The 24,094-nt window shown below is 34.3% G+C and overlaps 1 protein-coding gene across 4 annotated transcripts; it reads right to left on the bottom strand.

Annotated features, from left to right (window-relative positions):
• Positions 1 to 1,088: 1,088 nt before the first annotated feature.
• On the bottom strand, positions 1,089 to 20,773 carry LOC131164682 (kinetochore protein NUF2 homolog). 4 transcript variants are annotated; one of them, XM_058122065.1, is made up of 12 exons: positions 20,444 to 20,773; positions 20,123 to 20,341; positions 12,724 to 12,814; positions 12,446 to 12,625; positions 11,342 to 11,431; positions 5,900 to 6,007; positions 3,894 to 3,947; positions 3,100 to 3,214; positions 2,843 to 3,000; positions 2,665 to 2,760; positions 2,318 to 2,385; positions 1,089 to 1,342 (listed from the first exon to the last, which is right to left on the bottom strand). In XM_058122065.1, exons 1-12 carry the CDS (start codon positions 20,602 to 20,604, stop codon positions 1,294 to 1,296), a joined length of 1,389 nt encoding a protein of 462 aa, XP_057978048.1. In that variant the 5' UTR covers positions 20,605 to 20,773; the 3' UTR covers positions 1,089 to 1,293. The 4 variants fall into 4 exon arrangements, with proteins under 4 accessions (XP_057978048.1, XP_057978046.1, XP_057978050.1 ...); XM_058122063.1 differs by having other exon boundaries at positions 1,089 to 1,337; positions 2,307 to 2,385; positions 20,444 to 20,755; XM_058122067.1 differs by having other exon boundaries at positions 2,307 to 2,385; positions 20,444 to 20,741.
• Positions 20,774 to 24,094: the final 3,321 nt, after the last annotated feature.

Raw genomic sequence — 24,094 nt, 5'->3', positions numbered from 1 at the left:
TATTTTTATTATTTTTTAAATTATCATGTACAATAAGATTGTTCTAGTAATGTAAATTTTTAAATAATAATTAAGTAAAATAATTATAATTCTTATCTTTATTACAGTATTTTACCTTTTAATATTATTTTAATCATATTTTTTTCATTATTATTTGACTGAAGAAAAAAGACGAACATTTGACCGTTCAAGCTTTTAATTTTTTTGAGTTTAAAAAACACTAAAAAAAAAACGTAGCTGATTTTTTACTTTTAGTTTTCAGTTTTGGCCTTTAATTTTTATTTTAAGAATTTTTTCCAATAATACCAAACAATATCTAAAGTCCATTCAATTTTTGTAGCAAACATTCAGAATCAACAATATCTTTATAACACATTTCTTTTTCAGATGATCAAACAATTCTTACTCTTACTGATCATTTTCAACATTTTGTTTTCAAGGGTTTCATATTGGAAGTTTGCTTTCATCAACCAGGGTTGCCTGCCTTTAAGATTGGTTTTAACTTACAATGTTGTGGTCCAGCCAAAAAAACAAAGGATAAGAATAAATATATACTTACAATATTGTAGTTTTGATGTCACTTGCTAGCGCTCGCTGGAGTCTCATCATGAATCCACGAGCCCTACACGGGCAAAAGGCGATGATACAGATTGCAGAAACTCTAATGCAGGAGACTTCCAAAAACTCATTCTGGGTGTGAGCGCATTGTGATGATGGGATGGAGCAATATGTTATAATTTTATATTATATTTTATCTAAAATTATAGGAATCCATTGCGCACCCAAATGCAAGGTCAAAATTTAATAAATTTCAAAGGGAAGCATTTTGGAAGGCTGGGGGTACATCCTGCTCCTGTTTTTGCAAAGGTCTCAGGTCTAATAAGTAACCAGCAGTGGAAATTTGCTAATGACCGGGGAAAGGGGCATGGTCATAGGTTGTTCGATACTGTGCTAAAATTAGTTGGGTGATTTTTGCCATGGAGCCAAAAGAAGATTAGGATGATGCTGGGAAGATGGATGCAATTGGAGATTTTGGTTCTGAAGATGAAGAGGAAAAAGTTGGTATTGTATTTCACTGTGCATCAGAGTAAGGTCCTAATTCATTTTCTATATTGAATGCGTCATTCCATTAATCTGGTATTCTTTTGCATAATGGAAAACAATGTCAAGATCGTACTAATGTTTAACCAGAAAATTCGAAGAATCTCATCTCTTGGCAAGTTGTTCATCAAGTTCAGTTATCGTCCCATAAGATCCTCCGCCTAAGCAGCATTCAATCCAATTTTGCAGCTGTTACTCAGCACCGTGTTGATTGATAGCAGGGCTCTTCAGCCTTTCTGGGCTACAAAAAACAAAAGAGCTAGCATTAACTGCCAAAGACTAGCTCCCTGAAAAGCAAGTTTACCAACCTAAATTAGCAAATTTCAGAATTTCAGGCTCAAAATGCCACGCTAAAAAAAAATACAGTGCAGTCTGTGAATGTTGTGTTAGGCGTGTGCAACACCAAAATGAATGTTCAAAGCCAGACAATTAAAGAATCAATTAAGCTCAATAAAATTTCAAACACGCGCAACCTGAATAGGTTGCACCGATACAACGCACAACAATGCACACAACACATTTGCATATTGCCATTTGAAAATCTAAGCCACAGGGTGGGACTGGGGGGAGGATTTACGAGTTCTACAACATCTATTTAAGATAAGGCTGGCTCTAGGTGGCCAAAAATATCAAATCCACCTGGAACAGGACACATGCAGCTGAGCAACTTGTGAAATTTTCAGTCCTGTGCTCTAACAAAGGATCTATCCTCACTATTCCTAAGACATCATTCTCATTTTGCTAGATGGTATTTGACTATTCTTGGAACATGATAATACTTCGCTGTACTGTTTTGTCTCGTTCTTTTAATTAATATAGGCTCCATTCATCTATTAAAATGAGAATTGTGCGAAGAATACTTGGGAATTATGATAGTTCAGTTCAAAGAGCAAAGAACTGAATTTTTCATATGTTGCATGGCTGCATGTGCGCCTGTTCCATGTGATTTTGATTTCTTTTTGTTGAAATGCCTGTTTGCCCAGTTAGAGCCAGCCTGACCTTCATACAGATGCTGTAACACGTCTCCCCAACCCTGTGGCATAAATTTTTGATGGGTAAATGAGACTGTTGCAAGCATGGTTGTGCTTTTGTCTGGGTGTAACCGCATCAAGTTGGACATGGTTAAACTTTTATCCAGTTTAATTGATTCTTTAATTGTCTACCTAGAAATTTAACCATCTCCTTTGAACTCAGACAAGATGAACCTGAATTAGACCTGTCAGCTTTTGGTGCCGCTTCAATCTTGAGTAGCAAGGCCCCAATAGAATCTGAATATTGGAAAAACTAAAACCAAAAATAACAAATCAATATCAGGTTATGCATACACCAAAATGCACATGTACATCAATATAAAATGTGCCCAGCTGGAGATCGAAAAAAGGAAACAATAGCAAAGAATAATAGTTTAATTTTACATATATCTGAGTCCCGGCTGAGAATACCAAAAAAAAAGTCACTAAAACATGCAAATAAGCAGTACTTCCAGTTTTTATAAAAAATATTCCAACTTAGAAAAGGAAAAGAAATCCTAGGTTCCGCATAGCAAAACACTAAAGAACACACCTCTTTAACAATCTCTTCACCTTTACGAACTAACTCTTGCTTTTTTCCATCTCCAGATTCTTTTACTGAATTGATCTTTGAGGTTATACCATCCACCTAACCAGTTGAGGAAAAGAAAAAGTAGGCACCTTTTATTTTTTATGTAGCCCATAGAAGAATCCAAAGAGATGATCTGTACCTCTACTAACACAGCTTCAACCTTCCTTTGCCTTGCTTCCAGATCATGTTGCCTCAATTCTGCCTCCAACTTCATGCTATCTAAGTCTTTAGAAGCCTGCTCACATTTGAGATCTCTGTCTTTTTCTGATTGCTTTCTAGATTCATTCAACTGTTCAGCTAGAGAAAAGGAAAAGGATTATATTTTGAACGACCAACAGAAAAGTAAAGGACAATAACTCAGATTTGAGTATAGCAATAATAATAAAATGAAGCCACCTTTGCCCTGCAGTTCAATCAGTTTGGCATCTAGTGATTTGTTCAGCATTTCCTCATCACTCAGCTTAGCCTTTAAAGCCTTAACATCTTTATCAATAGTCTTGGCAGAGTTTACCTGTGTATGTCATGGGTGTTGAATACTTACACTGAATAATTCAATTCGACATTCTCTCATAGTTTTAGCAGCGTCATACAATAAAGACAGTGTTAGATAGTCTGATAATTTATGCTGATCCAAACCATTTAGTCTATCCTATTCTTTTGACCAGGAATAATGGTGAGCAAGTTATGGAATTCACTATAACTGATGAAATGAACCAAAAATCAAGTTACATTTTGGGCACGGAAAAACTCCGAATCAAAAAATACATACTAAATCATGTTATGGATTTCCTCTCATTTGTGTTGAAGCTTGATATACATTGTTCGCCCACAAGCTACTAGCTTAAGCATTAATTGGTTATCTAACATGGTATCAGAGCCAAGTTGCCAGGAGATCCTAGGTTTTAGTCTTGTTGCCCGCTTTTATTGTTTGTTAGTTATCTTATTCCCTATAATGGGTGTTATTTATCTTTTGCTTATCTTTCCACGTGCTATCGCGCTGCATGTGCAGGAGAGGGTTAAAGCTTGATATACATTGTTGGCCCACAACCTAATAGCTTAAACTTTTAGGTAAAGCAGTATTCTAACAATTTGATAACAATTCTTTTACCCTAGGTAATGCCAAGGAATGTCAAACGAAGCTGTCAAACAAAGCTATGCAATTTCAGAGCATAAATGCAGTATAAACAAACCTGTTCTTGGATAGCCTGCATCTGAGAAAAGTGCTTAGACATTTTCTTGAAAGCCTGAAAAAGAAGGCAAAGAGAAACATAATCAATTAAAGTCTCAATTTAACATGCTCAAGTACAAAGCTTTACATGCTAGATGTCACGGTCCCACATCAGATGTGTATAGGTAGATCTTGGGCTTATAAGGATGGTTTGGGCTCCAACTATGTGAGGCGCCTTTTATAGGACAAACTCGCAAGGCTTGTGGACCAAATTAGACAATACCTCACCAAAGTTGGGCCAAAGACCATTACATTAGGCTTTGTTCCAAATTTCATCTGTGTGCTGCCCAAGAATCCTAATACTTGACACCAGATCCCAAGGGGTGTAAAATTTATGTAAGTTCATTTGGAATATGATACAACTACTTGTGAAAATCTATCAGGGATTTATTCCTGAGAGACCGGGTTGAAAATATTGTTAGAGAACAAGTCAGATATTTGGGTTGGGATATGGTATTGTAATCAGATCAGTGAGGGTAACAAAGAGGAGAGGAGCCAATGGAATGAAAAGTATGGGAGCTTCCTTAGGGTGGGTATAATTGGAGCAATGTCTGCAACTGTGCCAGCAACCAAGAAATGATGGTGACTGCTCCAGCAATCGACAGTGAAGTTCCCACAACCTTGAAGAGAATTTCATTGTCATTAACGTAGGGTTTTAACTGCAGTAGGCAGTGGGTCAGGGAAATTAAAGGTACTCTTGAGATGAAGGGTGTGATAATGTTGCAATTTTCAAAAATCGGGTCATTAAATGAGGGTTAGGCTTCCACAGACTCAAAGTGGGTAAGGAATAAGGCTTTGTAAAAAGTGGTGGATATGACATTAATGATGATGGTGGTACCCCAGTGACAGCAGATGAGTCGTTCAAAAGGGATGATTACAACAATATTTGACTTTCTTTTGAGAATGTAGGTGCGTAATTGTGATCTAACCAAAATTCTATTATATTAATATCTATTCATACTGTTGTTTTAAGAGTGGTTTATTTGTTTAATGAAATTTTCAGATAATTTAACTCTTTTAAAACTAAAAAAGGTAGGTGTCATTACATTATTGAAATAAAATATTGGTAGTCTCGATATGGAAATTTTCAATAATATTATTATAGAATTTACATTAAAATTCTAAAACATTTATCTTTGTTGCTTGAAATAGGATAACAAAATGTAAAATTTTTAACATCATAAGGTTTTTTTTTAAGTATGCTGTAGATTTTTGTATATAATTTATTGCCAAATATTTTAAAATATTGTATATTTTTTGTTACTTTCAATAGCAAGATAAGAAAATTTTATTTAAATCTTATATATTAAACCATTTTATATTTGACATTTTCATTCTACTATAAGAATTTTTTATTCGCCATAGAATTCTACAATAAATTGATCAAATTAACTATTTAAAAATTATATAATATTTATATTATATTTGTAGAACATATTCCAAACCCATGCATAGCACAGTAATGGTATTAACCATGTCATTAAATTTAACTTCCAGTGGAAGCCCAGTCAACAAACTAAACATTTGGAAGTTAATGAAACTCACTTTCCAAGTCCAGAAGCTAATGGATATTAAAATAATCAAACTAGTACATCAAATAAAAGAGCTTAATTCCCATTATACAGCAACCAATTTAAAAACTTCAGTTGAGGTTATGGAGCAGCAAGAGCACATAGTCAAACACAAGCCTTGACTAAAGCTTAAGGCATAAAATTGCAAGGATATCCAGGAAACAGCCAAAACTACACACTCATAGCATCAATAATTCAATATTAATATATCTTCTCATCGAAAAATGCTTACATTAAAATGGATGTCATGAAAAGGTTAGGCTGCACTAAAAACCAATAAATTGATAGATAGATGGTTATGCAATTTATAGTTCAATAAATATGTAATTTGTCTTAACTCAGACAACACGCCATATAAATGACAAGAATTGTCAATGTGTGGGTTTATAACAACTACCTTTGTATAAACCTCAACCAAGGCAGCCTTCTCCTGAAATGACTGCATGGCCGATCTTTCAGAATTCTTTGCCTCAACTAGAATTGATTTCTTCTCCTCTAAAGCCCTCTACAAGCCAAGTGGAAATATTATTGTGATGTCACTTTTTCAAAAAATTGATACAAAAGCCACACAGAATATCATAATCTGAATCTTATCTGAAAGTATAGAATGTTTTATAACCAAAAAAACAACAGAAAAATTAATTATGGTTTAAGAACAAAGCTATAGGCAGTCCATGATTCAATGACCATAGCTGCTGTTAAATGCATGACAACTGAAGTTGCATCAACTTAAAATTCACTTGCCAATTGAAGTTAAAAAAAGTAATATTTCAAAGAATGGGAAGATACCATAAGCCTTGTGATGAAGTACAATCTATATCAGATTTTAGGTGCTTGTATATTACAGCTATAGATTTAGAAATTAAGATTTCTATTTACTTTTAAAATGCTGATTATTTTAGAAGTTTTAGTTAATTTAAGGTTATTTCAGGCAGTTTAGTTCTTTATGGGCTTTACTTTCATTGCAGGATGTATACATACAGTTAATTTGCAATTGTATTTGAATCAACATTCCCTCTTGTGTTCCTCTCTCCCCTTTCCATGTTCTGCCTTCTTCTTCTTCCTCTTCCTCCTCTTCTCATTCCACTCCTCTTTCTTCCCTTCCCTCAACTGTCTCTTCTCTCCCCTATTTTCTCCCTATAGCCTCTAATCTCATTTATCTCTCCTCTCTCCCCCTGCTGTCCTACATCAATTTGGTGTCAGAGCAAACCTCTGATCTACCACACTTCAAAAAGAGCCCAACTCTGAACAATCTTGACTGCCTTCAAATCTCAGCAATAAACAATCACCATTGTTCATCCATCAACCACCATCTAATTCTCATACTGCCACCGTCCCTATTTAAAAAATGCAGTATGTTGTGAACAGTAGCATTTATTGTTAAAGCTTGGAGATTAAATACAAATCAATAGCAATAGCTATGCTATCTTTTATTCTTTATTTTCCTCTCGCTTCCTTTTGCTCTAGTTTTATCATTTATCTTGGCAGAATTTCTTTATAGCCCCTCACAGCCATAGCTGTCTTCCGTTTGCTCGTCATTGCAAGGTAAATACCATGTCCACAATATTGCAGTTGCTTGCAACTAGCAGATCTGCATCTGAAGAGATTGGAAAGAAAAAAACAATTACTTCTTCCGATTAATCAGGAACTTCATGGAGTCTCTTTCCCATTGCCATCACTGGGGAGAATTGTTGCCCACCCCCACAATCAGAAAGGCTGAACAATCCATTCCCAGCAAACATATACCACAATTCACAGGTAACTGCCAGAAATTCTGTCAGAAAGCTATGCTGCCTGTCACTTAAGAGTTTTTCCACTCTTGGAGCCCCTGGTCATCATTGCAACCAGGCCTCTCGCTGTAGTTGCATGCACTAGTCATTCCAGATTGTCGAAAACTCCATTCCACTCAACGAATTATAAATTCTAGGTCTGCAAGTTGCAGTACCCAATTGATTTCCTCTATCATCCAACTCATTTACCCATCATTAATCAATCCATAACCAGCCAGCCCATTTACACATTAGTTAGCCCAAGCTAAATGACTGCCTAGCAGCAAATTCAAATCTATCCTGAGAAATTGATGATAAATTGCTGGTGCTAGTAAGAGTAACCAACTCAGCAGTGATATTTAGATTCTGTTAAAGAGAAATTGAATATATTTACAAGATCTTCATAACTGTATATAGAAACTAACACTGCCAGCATCAGTTTGAGTTCCTATTGGGAGATTTTGTGAATTTCCTGTGAGAATAAGGAATTTGCATCACTCAGTGAAAAATTCACAATCAGTTGTGAGACAGGTATTATTTGTGATAAAATTCAGGGTTTTAGTGAATTGAAAAGAATGTTGAAAGGACCTCCTAAGATTGCAAAGTCAACACAAGGATACTTTGACAAGGTTGCATGAACTTGGGTATTACTTGTACCCCATACTTTGATAAGGTTGCATGAACTCAAGTATTACTTGTGCAAATCTGCATTGGCCCATATGTACTCTGAATTTGGTATCCCGTTATCAAAAAAAAAGTGAGTTGATTTCACACATTCTAGTTTCATACTAGTTGGTATGGCAATTCCCAATAGTTCATACAACCTAGGTGTCCTTGTGAATAGTTCTTAGGTTGGTTAGTTGACAAGAAAAATTATTTTAGTTGGTATGGATTTCCTGTCTCTGAAGTAAACTTATAGACTTGGCAAAGCAAATATTTGCAAACAATTGAAAGGGACAAAGTATTGTGGAGAATAAGTTGCTACCAATTGGTTTTAAATAAAATATCTTAAGAGAAAAAGATACATTCAGCACTCTTATAAGGAACAATTCGTGGATCAATTACATAATCTTAGGCATATGAGTAGGTGTGGTACAAAGTGAGGATCCTAGATGTGGTTTTGTTCAGAAAAGTTTAAAACAAGCTGTTAGCAGGCTTTTTTTTTTCTCTTGATATCCTGGGAAACCTGGGGTGGCCGAGGCCCTTACCTCCTTTACCAAAACCCAAGAGGGAACTGACTGCAGAAGCCAGCCCCCAGGCAAGTCAAGGAGACCCAGAAGGCAAATCATTTTGCAAAATGTCAAACCCAAGCACACAATTTGAGGCCTACAAGCATGGCTTCTGAAGCTGGGAGATTTCACCAACTGCCCAACCGTAACACCACTTCTTATGCTAAAGAGTTTCATCTGCTTAAATCAAGTTCTAAGTGGTCAAAAGGTAGTCGTGATCCCATCCAAAATTCAAGAGAGGACTCAAATAATTCAGGATGAACACTCCACTGTTAGTAGTGCACAATTGAATTGTTGCAAGATTATTCCAATTGCTTCAATGATTTGCATATTTTTAGTAGTGCACAATCTTCTAACCCTTCAGTGGACATGAGTCACAAGTCTTCTTACCAAGATGAGGCCCTAGACTTGTCTTAGGTGACCCCAGACACTATTGAAACTTCGAGATCAAATATGGATTTTTATTTGTCATTCAATTTCTGAGAATTGAATTATTAATGACTCCATTCCTGAATCACAATAGGGCATTCCAAGTACAGTTGTTTGCTCCAGATTTTGTTGAAGACTGCTTGATCATAGAACCTGTTGAAATAATCACTCCTCCACCAATTGAATAGCTTATTTTCCCTCCACTTGTTCCTTACCCATATCTCTTGAAACTATTTCCATCACTTTTGAATACGGGCCAAAGTTATATCTACTTGAGTTACTATTATATTTGAATATTAAATTGTTTTCTTGTTTCAAGGACTTGTTCCCTTACTGGTGGATGTTGGAGCCTGCTATGCTGTCCACAGTTGAAGGACCTTTTTCTGCTTGTTCAACTTGGTTTCAGCTGATGGAATAATGCTACTGCATATTTCAGAACTTGAGGCTGAGTTTTCAACAACTAGGGGAATTTGGAGGACTTCTGCAGAATTTAAGGGCCGTTTATTACCACTGTAAAAAAAATTACGAAAAATAAAACCATAAATGGAAACTAAAAACTAGAAACAAAAACTAAAAATTGAAAACTAACAACCTATTTGCTTATTTGGTATATTGCTAAAAGTAAAACAAATTAAAAATGAACAATACACATTTTTCTCTTGAATCAAATAACATTTAAGAAATATGATTAAAATATTAAAAAATACAAAACAATACAAACTAAAAATATCACAATAAAAAATTAAAATTATTATAATTATTTAATTAATTATTAAATTTCAAGTCTCACTTTTAGAGCTATAAGAACAATCATATTGTACATGACAATAGAAAATAGTAAAGTAATTTTAATGATTTATTTTTTTCAAATTTAATGGAAATTTTATGGATTTTTTTATCATATTTCAAATTCACATGGTTATTTTATTTTAACTAAAAATTAAACATAAAATGAATGATCTAATCTGCAGAAATTAATTCTGGATATCAAAGCAGTGTGGCAACATGTAGCCAAATCAACTGAAACCCATATATCTAGTTTTCAGTTTTTCAAAAAAATAATAACACATTTGCCAACAATAGAAATAGAAATTCAACAACGCAAACAAACAACTTCTTAGATGCTTAGATTGTTGCTGTACATTTAGAAATTAGGATTTTCATTTTAGAGTGGAAATTTTGGTATTTTATAAGTTTTAATAAATTTAAGGTTATTTTGGGTATTTTAGTTCTTCAGGGGTGGTTTTCTGATTAAATGTTTTACTTTTGATGTAGAGTATATGAGTACTTTCTGTATCATATGGTTCATGTGCAATTGTGTTTGAATCAAACTTCCCTCTTGTTCCTCCCTCTCTCTCCCCTCTCTACATTCTGCCTTCTTCTCCTTCCTCTTCTCACTCCTCTTCTCTCTAATCCCTCCTCGTCTCCTATATTCTCTCCCTAATCTTTCATTTCTCTCTCCTCTCATTGCTGTCTTACATCACATTGGTGTTCCCATTAGGCTAAATTATTGTATCTGATGTTCTGCATTTGCCTCAATCAGTCAAGATCACGATCAAAGACTTCTTCAAAACTAGAAAATGCTGCCATGGAATCAGTGGCCTTCTATGCCCCAACTTCCTTCTTCCTGTGCCCCTATTCCTCCAGCTTCTCATGTTTTTTCTGCTGTCATGTTGTTTCTCCCTGTTAGTTGCTTTTAGTTTTTTTCTCAATCTTAAAAAGCATTGGCAAAATAGGGAATTTAAAAAAATGCAACACAAGCTGTTTTCCTTTTACACCCCCCCGCCCCCCCAAAAAAAAAAAAATGCTCCCCCTATTATCATAAAAGAATGACTATATATAGGTTTTCTTCTCCATAACTCAATTATCTCTACTTCTAGAATAAGAATGTTCCAGAGATTGGACACAAATCAAATAGCATAATCACAATGTCATCTGCAATCCTATAGTTGCTTGAGAAATTTTCGTATTTTTCAACATTTTTATAGACTGCTGTTCCAGTGGAAACGTCGAGATATAAAATATCAAATTGCATGATCTAGATGAAGAAGTGTTGTTCATTGTTCCCAAATATAAAGTATATACCATTGCACCACAATGTTCCCACTTAACAGCTGCTAAATATAATATAAGAAATGCTAATTCACACAATGGCACAGTAACTAAGTTTTTTTCTAGGTATTACCATGCTAAAGAATAGGGCACACTGGTCTCCCTTCATACCTCCTAACTTAATTTCCCAATCTAAGAATTACATTCTACAATGATCATAATGCTATATTTGCCATTACAGCCACATCATGAGATTTTTTAAGTAGTGATATAGCTAGCACTCTTCATATTATTAATGAAAAACCTTTTGTCATCATTTTCAATAACAGAACTTCAAAACTTAACATGACCAAAAATTACCTGTAACTTGTCCGGTGATTGAACAATTTTAGAACGCAGATTGGCATTTTCTTGGACACTTTGAACCAGAGCAAATTCAGCACTAGCAATCTGAATTCTTAAAAAGAATGACAAAGTAAGAAAGACAACAACTTTTTCCAAAAACAGTGATTGACAAATAAACATTTATGAGCATAAATGAATGTGTTCCCAAAAAATCATGTAGATACCAATTAGTAGCCAAAACTTCAAAAAATTAATTCTGCTAAAAAGTCAGAACCAAATCACTGACAGTATAAATCTGCAAGTCAAGAAAATTATAAAATATAGATGAGTCATACAAGCTATAACCTGAAATACAGCCTCCTCAATTTAAAGGCTTTACGCCATGAAGCATACTAAATTTTTTGACAGAAATTCATCATCTCAATCAACACGTGTATCAGTTTGACTTCAACAATTATTCAAATTTATCAATGTCAAAAGGGATGGACCTTACATGAAAATCAAAAGAAATTTCAACAATAAATCAATTCTCTTGCACAGTAAATGACAAAAAAAAAAAAAAAAAAACCCCAAAAAAATAAGAACACAAAAATCAGATCTAAACCACATGGCTGAGCAGGGGTAGCGTGGAATTGGAAAAAAAAAAATCCTGATATAAATTATGAGATAAAACTTGAAATAGTACAGGTATGGAGACAATCCAAAGACTAGCATTATCAGTTCCACCCACAAAAGCCCAACAGGCTAACTAACAATAACCAGAGCAAGGCCTAGATGTTTAGGTTTAACAGTCCTGAGCATAAGTAGTGTGTAATTACAATATGCTCAGTGTATATTCTCGCAAATCTAGTGTTCTATTGTTCAATCAATCCCAAAACAGAGACTTTAACTTATGTATCCACAGTTCCCTGCAAATTCAATTTTCAGCCATAAAACAGCTTTTTTATCTAAAATGAATCTCACGTTCATTACCTTCATAACATTCATTACCTTCATAACATTCTGCTACCACCAATCATGTTTCTTAAAAGTACATCAGACAATTGCAGCAAAATAGAAGTAAGATTATTCCCTTTATTGGGTCAACAAATGAGAGATGACATAATTCAAAAGCCTGACCTTCTCATCCATCTCTTGGGCCTTTTCTTTCATTTTTCGAATAGAAGCCCTCAGGGACATCTGCTGATTGTTAAGGCCTGGAATGATCTGACGCAGTTCTTTAACTTTGGCCTCTACCTCTTGAACAAGAGGCGTCTCCTTTTCTCTCGCTTCATTGAGGTCTGCAATCTCGCCATTCAACTGCAGGGCAGAAAAATGAGTGTCTTCAAATAAAAATATGGTAAAAGACTAAAATTTATTGCTTCTTTCAGAGAAGCACTCCTTTTCTATTGGAAAACCTGAGAAATCCTGGCCTCAAGCTCTTTCCGCTGCTCATCAAGAAGGGAGAGTTCCTCAACAACTGGTCTTAGTAGATTCATTCTTGTGTCTCTGAGAATAAAAACAAATAAATAAATAATAAATAAAATGGGAAGTACAAATAATTGTAAAGCTATATAATAGATATATGCTGTAAACATAACACAGTAATGAATATAAATCATCATTCTAAAGATTAAGATGCCTGTCACAGAAAACTTCTAGACACAAATATATTCAACCTTTTTTTTGTGGGCCTTATCAGAATATTTATTCACAAATACAATGCTTTTCGCAAGAATTCATTGCATATTTGCATTTAAAAACCCATAAGGATTTCATTAGCACAATTTATTTTATTACAATACTGTAGCTTCCATCTTTTAAAGCACAAGAATACTCGCCAACACATAATCTAGGGATATAAATTTTCAATTCTTCGTACTATGTAGATATGAAGATCATGCACATACAAAGCAATCACTGATATGCATGAAGAAGCAATTCAGGACTAGGGCTATATTTGGTTTGCAGAATGTCTATTCTTAAGGATAGAATGGTCACGTATAAAAATTTGATTAAGGATAGAATGGTCGCACATAAAGATTTGATGACTTACAAAGAAGATGTGTTATCATAAAGCAAATGACAATGCAAAAAACTATTAATCCATAACATGGAATACACAAGAATGACAATTCCTAAATTTCACCATGGGAATGTGATGTAGGACAGTTTGGGGGTGCCTGATAAAATTAAGCATTAGGTGCTGAATACTGCATACAATTCTGAATTTGTGAACAATGTTCTGAATATAACAAGCCTTTGAATTTGAATATTGAACTATTGCAATTGTTTGGTTCCTAAAGTAGAAACATATATATTTTTTCCCTGTTTAACCCTTTGATTGTCAAGAGCAAAACTCTTTGTTAAAAATACAAGACATTTTCAGGGAAATAATTTTTTTTATGATAGAAAAAAAATGTACCAAAAATATAAAAAATAAAATCTTATTTACAAATATTTTTTTTTTTAGTACAAATGTTATAAAAATAAAAATTTTATTTAACAATAAATAATTAAACATAAAATAACAGTAGGCACCCATTGCTCTTCACCCTCTCATTTCCCTCTGAATAGATCACTCCATCTCAGGAGATGCAGATGTCTTCTTCTGCACTCTCCCTCTCAAATCTTGACTGCCAAGTGCCAACATGTAATTGATGAAATGTGCAAGGGAAATTTCAGCACTAATTTTGACCCAATTCTTAGTGTATATTGGGATCTTTTAGAGGGCAAACGTGTCAAAATTGGGATCAAGATTAGTGCTGACCAAATCAGCAAGGGACCATATGCTAGTTCTGTCAGAGGATACTCAGCAACCATGAATAGGTTAAACAAACAATACCAGTTTACTTAATATTGGACAGTAAGAGCCTAACCTCTACTTAGACGCTATTAAGCACAAAAAAAAAATCTCCTAAATATCAGGAACAAAGAGAGATCATTAAGGAAAAGAAACAGAAAAAAAAAATGATGAGAAGAAAAGAGAATTGTTACAGGGCAAACAGTGTAAAAAACAGAAAAGAGAAAGCAGAAAGAGGAGAAGGCAAGAAAAAGGAAGAAGAAGAGGGAGAGAAACAGAGGGAAGAAGAATGAAGGGAGACAAAGGGAGAAACTATAGCAGGACAGAATAGAGGATCAGAAACAGAAACAAGAGAAAGTAAGAAGGACAAGGAAGAAGAAGAAAGGAGGAGGAAGCGGAGAGGGAGATGCTGCACGAGGGAGAGGAAAATTAGCTCTAGATATCTGAATTTGAAATGGTAACTGTCTAATACAACTCCCAAATATAAGTACTTATAGAATCAAACTGGAATACTCAATTACATAATAACCCCATAATACATAATGACCTCAATGTAACAGGAAATTACACAACACAGACAAAACTCTAATACATGAATAATATCCACTGTTGAGTTTGCTGATAATAATTCTGTGAATAGGCCACGGGTAAGAGTTCTTTTGAGTGTGTATTCAGTTACAAAGTTGGAGGGATATCTCCCCACAATAACGTCACATATATTTATCTCTATTTAGCCTCTAAGAGGTCTTCACTAAAAAGGCTATAGGGTGTCACGAATCAAAACTTTACATATACCAACCCCAGAGCCATGACAAAAAACCTCAAAAACTCTTTGAAAGCCTAGGTGCCTAAGTCATCATCTGCTTAATCTTTCTAAATGCCCTAGAATGGGTCCAATGGAACTCCCCCTTTCTTCAAACAATCATTGATGGGAGCCATAATGGTGTCAAAGCCCCTCATGAATCACCTATAGAAAGTAGCTAAGCCATGGAAGCTACAAACCTCAAAAATAATCGTAGGCTCAGGCCACTCCCTAATGACTTAATCTTATTAGGATTAGTCATTATTCCTAGCGCAAACACCACCAAACAAAGAAACAACACACTAAACTATATGAAGTTGAACTTCTTATGTCACCATACAACTTGCAGTCTGTTTGGTATCAATTCTATGTTTTGTTTCTGTACAACAAAAGGGCAAATTATGAAAACGCATCTCTGTACATTGCAACTTTTTTATTTCATTGTCAATTATCAACTGTTTTTGAAAGAACTAAAATCCAATTTTTATGATTTTCAGTTGTTTTGCAACTTGTTTCCAGAATAATTTAATATCTATAATCAATTTTTTGCATATTATAGCATTCATTTTAAACTTAATTTTTAATTAAATTAAAATAAATTGATCATATGAATTTAAAATATAATTAAACTGAAAATATCAATAAATTTTCAAAAAAAAAATTAAAAATAATAAAAGTTATTTAAAAATTATTTTTATTATTTTTCAATTGCCATGTACGATAAGATTGTTCTCATAAAGGGTGAATTCTAATCTTTCAAATAAAAATTAAAGAATAACAAAAGTCATTTAAAAAATATTTTACTATTTTCAATTGTCATTTACAATAAGATTGTTCTTGTAAAGTGAATTCTAAAATATAATAATTAAGTAAAATGATATAATAATCTTTATTTTTATTATAAATATTTTTAATTTGAATTTTTTTGTATTTTACTATTTTAATCATATTTTTTTAACTATTAGTTGTTTCAAGGAGAAAAATTAGTATTTGTTCAAACAAGTTTCTAATTTGTTTTAATTTTAGAAATATTAACCAAACTGGTTGCTGGTTTTCAATATTTAGTTTATGCTTCTAGTTTTTAGTTTTCATTTTTGACTTTTGACAGCCCCTTAGTTTCCCTCAAAGTGGCAGAAACCTCATGAAGATGTATCAAGTGCTCCACCATAGTCTTAGTATAGACCATATCTTCAAAACAGACCACTAGGAATTTTCCTTTGAATGGCTACAAGATATGTGCCATAACCCTTAAAAAAGGTTCTAGAAGCATTAGAAAGTCCAAAGAGCAAGATCAACCACACAAATAAACCATCCTAGGTCTTAAAAAAAAATTTCCACTCATCTCCTAATCTAATTCTAAATTGGTGATATCCATTGCTCGAGTCAATCTTGGAGTACCAACCAGAGGCAGCTAGCATGTCAAGCATATCCTTAAATTTGGGAATAGGGGAGCTATACTTGATTGTGATCTCATTGGTGGCTCTACTATCTACACACAACTTCCAAGATCCATTTTTTAAAGGTTAGAAGGGCTGACTCTGCACAAGGGCTAAGGATATGTCTCAGAAGCCCTTCTCAAGGAGTTCTCCTACATGTCTATTTAGCACAAGATGCTCCTACAAATTCATCATAATAAGATAAATTAGGCAACTTTGAACTTGGGAAGATCTATGGCATGCTAAATATGCACATGGATGGCAGTTCACTTGGAAGCTCATCTGGTACTACATCATAGATGATAGAACTCAACTAATAACTCCCTTCCTCCAGTAGAAACCGACGTGGTAACTTACTCACTGCTAAGGAACACTTGTTTTGATGTTTTCTAATGTCTCTCGCTCAAAAGCGCTATGACTTAGCAATTGATAACTTCTCTGAACAAGTCCTATGGGGCTAGCTTGTTCCTAAACTTCATATCCTTGGATGTGGGAATAGTAGGGGTCAAATTATCTTCTTGTCTTTGAATATAAACACATAAGTGTATTCACTATCATGATTGGTCACATCAAGGTAATATAACCATGAGTGCCTTAACAAGACATGGGTCACATCCATTAGGAGTATCTCACAATTCACAATAAACCGTATCTTTATAGTCTCCCATTTGGATGGATATAAGGCACCTCTCAATGACAAGTAGATTTGCCCTATTTACCGAATTCACTGTAGCAGGATTTTTTTTTTTTTTTTTGGTTGGGGGGGGGGGGGTGGCTGTGGGTATCTCCCTTTAGAGCAGCTTTAAAGAATATATTCACACTGCCACCCTCATCAATAACCAACTTGCATGTCCTATCTCCACATCTGATGATAGTAAGAAATTAGTCACTCACCACACTAACATGGTTATCATCCTTCTCAAAATTATATACAAGCGTACCCAAGGTCTTAAATTTCAATTTCGTCTCAAATTTCAAACCTCCAAAAGTACGGAAATTTCGACGAAAGTTTCGATTTTGATGTCAATTTCGATTTCGATTTGAAAAAATAACGGAAATCAGTAGTAAAGCATGGAATTCTTTGTGAAACTTTAGAAATGGTTAACAAACATAATAATGTAAGTTTTAAGACTAATATATTACAAGTTAAATACATCTACGTTGTGTATGAGGTGGAAAAGTTGTAATATAGTATATGTATCAAACATATTTATAAGATAATGTACAGTAAACATATTCAGCTAATACAAATGAAATTCATAAATCATTTAAATATTATTTGTTATACATATAATGATAATTTAGACATAAATTGTTAAATAAAATGCTGCTGTAAGTTTAATTTTTCATATAATTTCAAAAGCATTTGTAATAATATTTTGTTTCGATAAAAATAAATAAAATAAATTAAGAGAGAAATTTCACTTCACTCCTAAATCTCTTATTTGAATTTCAAGGAAATTTCATTGTATATTTAAAATTTTGACAAATTTGGCTGAAATTTAGAGATTTTGATAAATTTCGGGATGATTCGTTGAGATTTTGATGGAAATTATGCAAGACGGAAATCAACTGCCATTTCGATTTCGAGGGTGATGGAAACCGGAAATTTCGACAATTTCGTGGAAATTTAAGACCATGAGCGTACGCCCCCCCCCCCCCTCCCGAGTATTCAACAACATTTACAACTTGATACTCACAATCATACATGTTATCAATCCACGCTCCAAAGCTAAGGTTCGTTAGGGACGAGGAGAAATGCTCATAAATGGGAAGAATACACATAAAATGGGGCTTCCATGTATTCAAATTTTGTTGAACTCATATGTCGTAGAAATACACATAAAATGAAGCTTTGTAGATCACAATCATGGGCTCTAAAATTGAAAGACGCATACAAAATTAACAATTACATTAACATTTAAGAGTGGCTTTCCATTTAAAATGTGTTTTTCAACTTTTCTAAATTTAAACTTGATTAATTTTTCTACATTTGCATGAAGGAATTTTTTTTCTTATTCACTCCATTTTTGTCTTAAAAAAAATACTCAAAAAATTTTTAATAATTTTTTTTCCTGACATTGCTTATATTATATTCGAGTTAAATGCACTCTTAGTCACTGAACTTTTGACTAAAACTCCTGATACCACTAAACTTTCTGTTTATGCACTAAGGTTACTCAACTACAAATTGTTGCAATTTCCCTCTTTCTATCCAAAAATGATGTCTCACATGACAGCTCTGTCACCTTTATTTCTTATTTTCTTTAAATTTTTTTATTTATTTACAATAATAATAATTTTTGAGAGTTGAGATCAGGGAAGAGTTTAAGAGATTAGATCATTACTCGGTGATCTTCAAACTCCACGGCAGCACGCTGCCGTTCTTTGCCCCCATCACAGCCATTGGCTTAGCCATGTCACCAGTCACTACCTTGCCGCCAAACCCTGCAACAAGGCTTTCCGCACTTCCTAGACTATTGATCCACAATCTCCCAAACACCAATCACAATGAGCAATCCCACCACATATGGTACAGGTGCATTGCGCAGGGTGTCCAATAGTGTAGGGACAATCTCGCAAAAGACGAATTTGATATAGGGAACCGTAAGGGCTCCAAGCACACTGACCACTAGAAGGGGGATGAGGATGTCACTTTCTACAAAGGAAGAGTCATTGTGCTTCCTGGGGCAAGCGTTGGGGTTCCTTTGGTTGGGGATGAGGTAGGTTTCCGCATAGGCTTTGCAAAACTCAATGAGGCTCCAACAATCCACCAACAGCGATGCCATATGCAATCAAACCTCTCGAAAATTTGAACAATACCAAATGGTAATTTTTTGTGTCTGATCTGAAATGGGAAATTTATTGAGTTAATAATTGGGGAGAGGTATGTACAAGGTGAGAGCAAGATATATGGTGTGATGAATTTTATGGATTTTCAGGTGCAAAACAAAAAGAATTCAACACAAATATCCGGAATGATAAAATTTGAAACTAATTAATTTTTTTTTAATGGATGCCTTTTTTGTTACACTGAGAAATTGAGGTGTAGATGTGATGAAAGTTGCAAAGGAAACATCAAATGCAAAGGGGAGGAGACTGTGTGCGTGTGTAATCCACAGCAGATTCAACATGCCATAGGTTGGGATTTTGAGGTTGGGGGGTTACTGATTTGGGGTTGGGTTTCTCACTATCTCTTTGTTTGAACTTTGAAGTGAAATTGAGCTTGCTGGGTTTATCAGGTCAAAGTTTTGTTAATTTTTTATATGTATGGCAATTACTTACGAAATTGATTGCGGCCTTCGGGATTTGGCAACAATCTTGGCATTGTTAGTGGAGGAAGCCGAGTTCAGGGTGGTGACCATGACAGCAGCATCCGTCTGAGGTCCGGAGATAGTGTGAATTGAGTGGGAAGAGAAAGAGGAAGAGAGGGGTAAGTGAGAGGAAAAAAATATTAATATCATTATTATTATTAAAATTCAAAGAAACAAAAAGTGGCAACTGGTAAGTGCGGGTTCCGAAACTGCCTTGTGAGCATTTTTAATGGCGAGACCTCATTTTTGGGCAGAAAGAGATAAATTGTAACAATTCCGTAGTTGAGTGAGCTTAACGTTAAGTGGTATCGGAATTTTAGTTAAAGGTTCAGTGACGAGAGGTGCATTTATCCCTATTATATTCTTCCAAACAATGTAAAGCAACAATTTTCTAAAGCGGAACAAATGAACTAAAATAATTATAATGACTACAATCATAACTGAATGACGAAGAAAGCTTACTTATGGATGCAAAAATTGAGAATGGCACTGAGGAACAACTTGGTCCGCTTTGGATCGGGGCGTAAAAGATCTTTAAGTGTAAAATTCACGGGGCAATGCACTGCGGCCACGACCTCCCTAATCTTGTTACACAAATTCATAGTCCGGACTGAGTCGACGTGAAGGTCGGGATTCTCAAACTGTTCAAGAGCCGCAAAATCGACTTGCCCATGATCTTCCCTGCAAAAAATCGAGAACCCAAGTTAGAAAAAAAAAAAAAAGGGTTAAAAACTATAGAGCTTCTGAAATGAAGAAGTTAGGGCTATGGAATTGGGAATGTACTGGAGGGAATCGAGGTAGTGCAAAATACTGGAGTAGAGAGCCGAGACGAAATCCGCATTTGGGTTGTTCAGATTGTTTGGAGAGATGGTAGCGATCTGCGAATCGGCGAGTATGGCGACGATATCAGCCGGCGACAGCTCTGGGTACTGGAAGGTCGACATGTTGGAAAAGAAGAGGGAAATTTACACGCAGAAAATAGAGAAGAGAAAATACAAACCGATCTGTGAGAGAGAGAGAGTGAGAGAGAGAGAGAGAGAAAGAGAGAGAGAGAGAACTTTTCCCGCCCAAACTATGGGTTACCGCTACTGCTTCGCTCTGTTTGGTCCCTCCGCAAAAATTTAAAAGAAGAAATCAATTGTCAATAATTATTATTGTCATTGCAATAATAATAATTATTATTATTGCAATAATAACTTTTCTTCTTCTTCTTTTTCTTCTTTTTGTTATTATTATTTTATAGTAATAACTATTATTGGCGTTGCAATTATTATTAATTGTTATTATTTTTATTATTATTTTTCAATAATTATTGTCCTTAAAATAGTAACAATTATTTTTATTTTTGCACTTTTTATTGCTATTTTCCTCATTTTTATTACTATTTTATAGTAATATATATTATTTTTAGTAATAATAACAATTGGTATCATTATTGTTATTGTTGTTTTTGTTTTATTATTATTTTATAGTAATGATTATTATTAGTGTAATTATTATTTTTTTATGGTTATTATTACTATTTTTTAGTACTTTAATAATAATTATTATCCTTAAAATAATCACTATTTTTATTTTTTATTATTACTGTTCTTGTTGTTATATTTTACAATAATAAATATTATTCTTATCATAGTTATTATTTGTTGTTATTATTTTATAATAATTATTATCCCTGAAATAATTATTATTATTTTTTTGGCTTTAATTTTTATAATGTTAGTGTTGCTATTACTAGTTTAATTATCATTTTAATTTTAATTTATTATTACTAGTTATTATCAACAATTAGTATTATTATCTGTTGTTGTCTTTGTTTGATTATTATTTTTTATTATTAGTGTAGTTATTATTTATTGTTGTTATTACTATTTTTATTATTTTTACAATAATTATTATCCTTAAAATAGTAATAATTATTATTATTATTTTCTTTTTTATTATTATTGCTCTTGTTGTTATTATTATTTTACTATATTAAATATTATTTTATTGTTGTTGTTATTATTTTTTATTAATTTTATAATAATTATTATTATTTCAGTCTTTTATTATTAATATTTTTCTTCTTGTTATTTTTATTTTATAATAATAAATATTATTTATTGTTATTGCAATTATCATTAATTGTTGTTATTTTTATTATATTAATAACAATAATTAGTATTATTAGCATTGGTTGTAGTTTTTAGAATTTTATTATTATAAAATGAGTCTAATTCTATAGAATGAAAATTGATTCCAACTGATACAAACTGGAATAGTCATTCCCTATTCACAGGAGCCATCCCCCACACCTCCTCTGCCAAACCACATCAATATTAGGGCTTCCCAAGCTTTATTTTGGAGCTTCATAGATCTCCAAACTCCCTTCTCTCTCTCTCTCTCTCTCTCTCTGCATATGCCCTTGAATTCCCAGTGCTTTCATTTAGTTATAACTTGTATTGATGAAAGGTCCTCCAGTAATGCATTTAGAATTGGTCCTCTATGGTATCTTATTTTGTTAGCTAAAATTTTGGTAATTAGTCGTATATTTTTTTCAAAAAAATATATATAAACAAAATTATTTGACTGAACTTTTAAAAAGCTTAGCCATGATAAATTGCAGCTACATATATTGAGAAAGTTCAAGAATTCAATGAAAAAACATCATCTATTAAGTATATCATTTGTTGGGGAATAAACTTGGAACAACAATCACACACGAATAAAAATTCAAGCACATCCATAATGGAACACTGAATTTACGTGGTTCGGTCCAAACTGACCTACGTCCACGGGAGTACACACCACTGCCCTATAAACTGGAGAATAAATACAACGAGGAGGAGCCACACTGCTCAACTCTACTCTCTATCACACCTCAACTCTCTGCACAACACACTCTGCGCTCACAACACAACACTCAGTTCTCTCTGCAACACACCTCACTGCATACAATACTCACACAGCTCACAGCTCCATGCACTCACATATATATATATACAAGAGGGAGCGGAGAGTTCAAAGAGGGTGACTGCAGATTTCAACAAAATCTGCAGCGTAGGTGGCCACCGGTCTTCAGTGTCAAAGGTGGTGGGTGGGTTGGTGCGGCTGTCGGCGGCTCCACACCTACAAATTCAACAATCTCCCACTTGGAGGTGGAGACAACATCTCAACCAGTGTATATGCAAATGTTGTGCTCATGTCTGTCTTCAATCATGAAGACCAACTGAAGTTGAGCATAACTTCAGTTTCTCTGTAATTACCACCTGTGTCAACATGTCAGCTAGATTTCTGCTGCCTTGAATCTTTTCAAGTGTCAGTACTCCATCCTCTAATAGAGATCTAATGAAGTGATAACGCAATCTGATATGTTTGGTTCTAGAATGAAATGCAGAGTTCTTTGCCAGATGTATCGCACTCTGACTGTCGCTGCACAAAACATTCCTCTCCTGCTTTAACCCAAGCTATGTCAACAAACCCTGAAGACAAATCATCTCTTTGCTGGCTTCTGTCACTGCTACGTACTCAGCTTCTGTAGTGGATAGGGCTACAATCTTTTGTATCTGCGACATCCAACTAACAGCTGTTGTGCCAATAATGAATATGTATCCGGTGGTGCTCCTGCGGTGATCAATTTCACCAGCAAAATCGGCATCTACATACCCTTTGACTTCCAATTCTCCTTTGCCAAAACATAAGCACTTATCAGTAGTGCCTCTGAGGTACCTGAAGATCCACTTCACTGCTTCCCAGTGAGTCTTTCCTGGATTATACATAAATCTACTGACTGCTCCCACTGCTTGGCCAATATTCGGTCTGGTACAAACCATAGCGTACATGAGACTTCCAATGGCTGAGGCGTAAGGTACCTTAGCCATGAAGTCCTTCTCTTCATCAGTCTGGGGAACCTGATCCTTGGAGAGGCGAAAGTGTCCTGCTAAAGGTGTATTTACTGCTTTGGCGTTGCTCATATTAAACCTCCGTAAAACATGGCCAATGTACTCCGACTAAGATAGCTGCAATGTTCCTTGTCGCTTATCTCTGGAGATTCGCATCCCAAGTATCTGCTTCGTTGAGCCTAAGTCTTTTATGTCAAATTCCATTGTCAATTGCTGCTTTAATTTCCTGATCTCTTCTATATCTGGTCCTGCGATCAACATGTCATCCATATATAACAACAAAATTATATAGCTATATCGATACCTCTTGAAGTAGCAACAGTGGTCAGCATTACACTTTAGAAAATCATTCCTATGCATAAAGCCGTCAAATTTCCGGTACCATTGTCTGGGAGCTTGTTTGAGATCGTACAAGCTATTCTTTAACCTGCACACCGAATTCTCTTTACCTTTCTCTGAGAATCCTTCTGGTTGATGCATGTAGATTTCCTCATCAAGATCACCGTGAAGAAACGTCGTCTTCACATCTAACTGCTCAAGATGTAAACCC

The sequence above is a fragment of the Malania oleifera genome, chromosome 9, assembly GCF_029873635.1.
Source record: "Malania oleifera isolate guangnan ecotype guangnan chromosome 9, ASM2987363v1, whole genome shotgun sequence".
Classification (NCBI taxonomy): domain Eukaryota; kingdom Viridiplantae; phylum Streptophyta; class Magnoliopsida; order Santalales; family Ximeniaceae; genus Malania; species Malania oleifera.
This window is presented reverse-complemented; position numbering and strand designations above follow the sequence as displayed.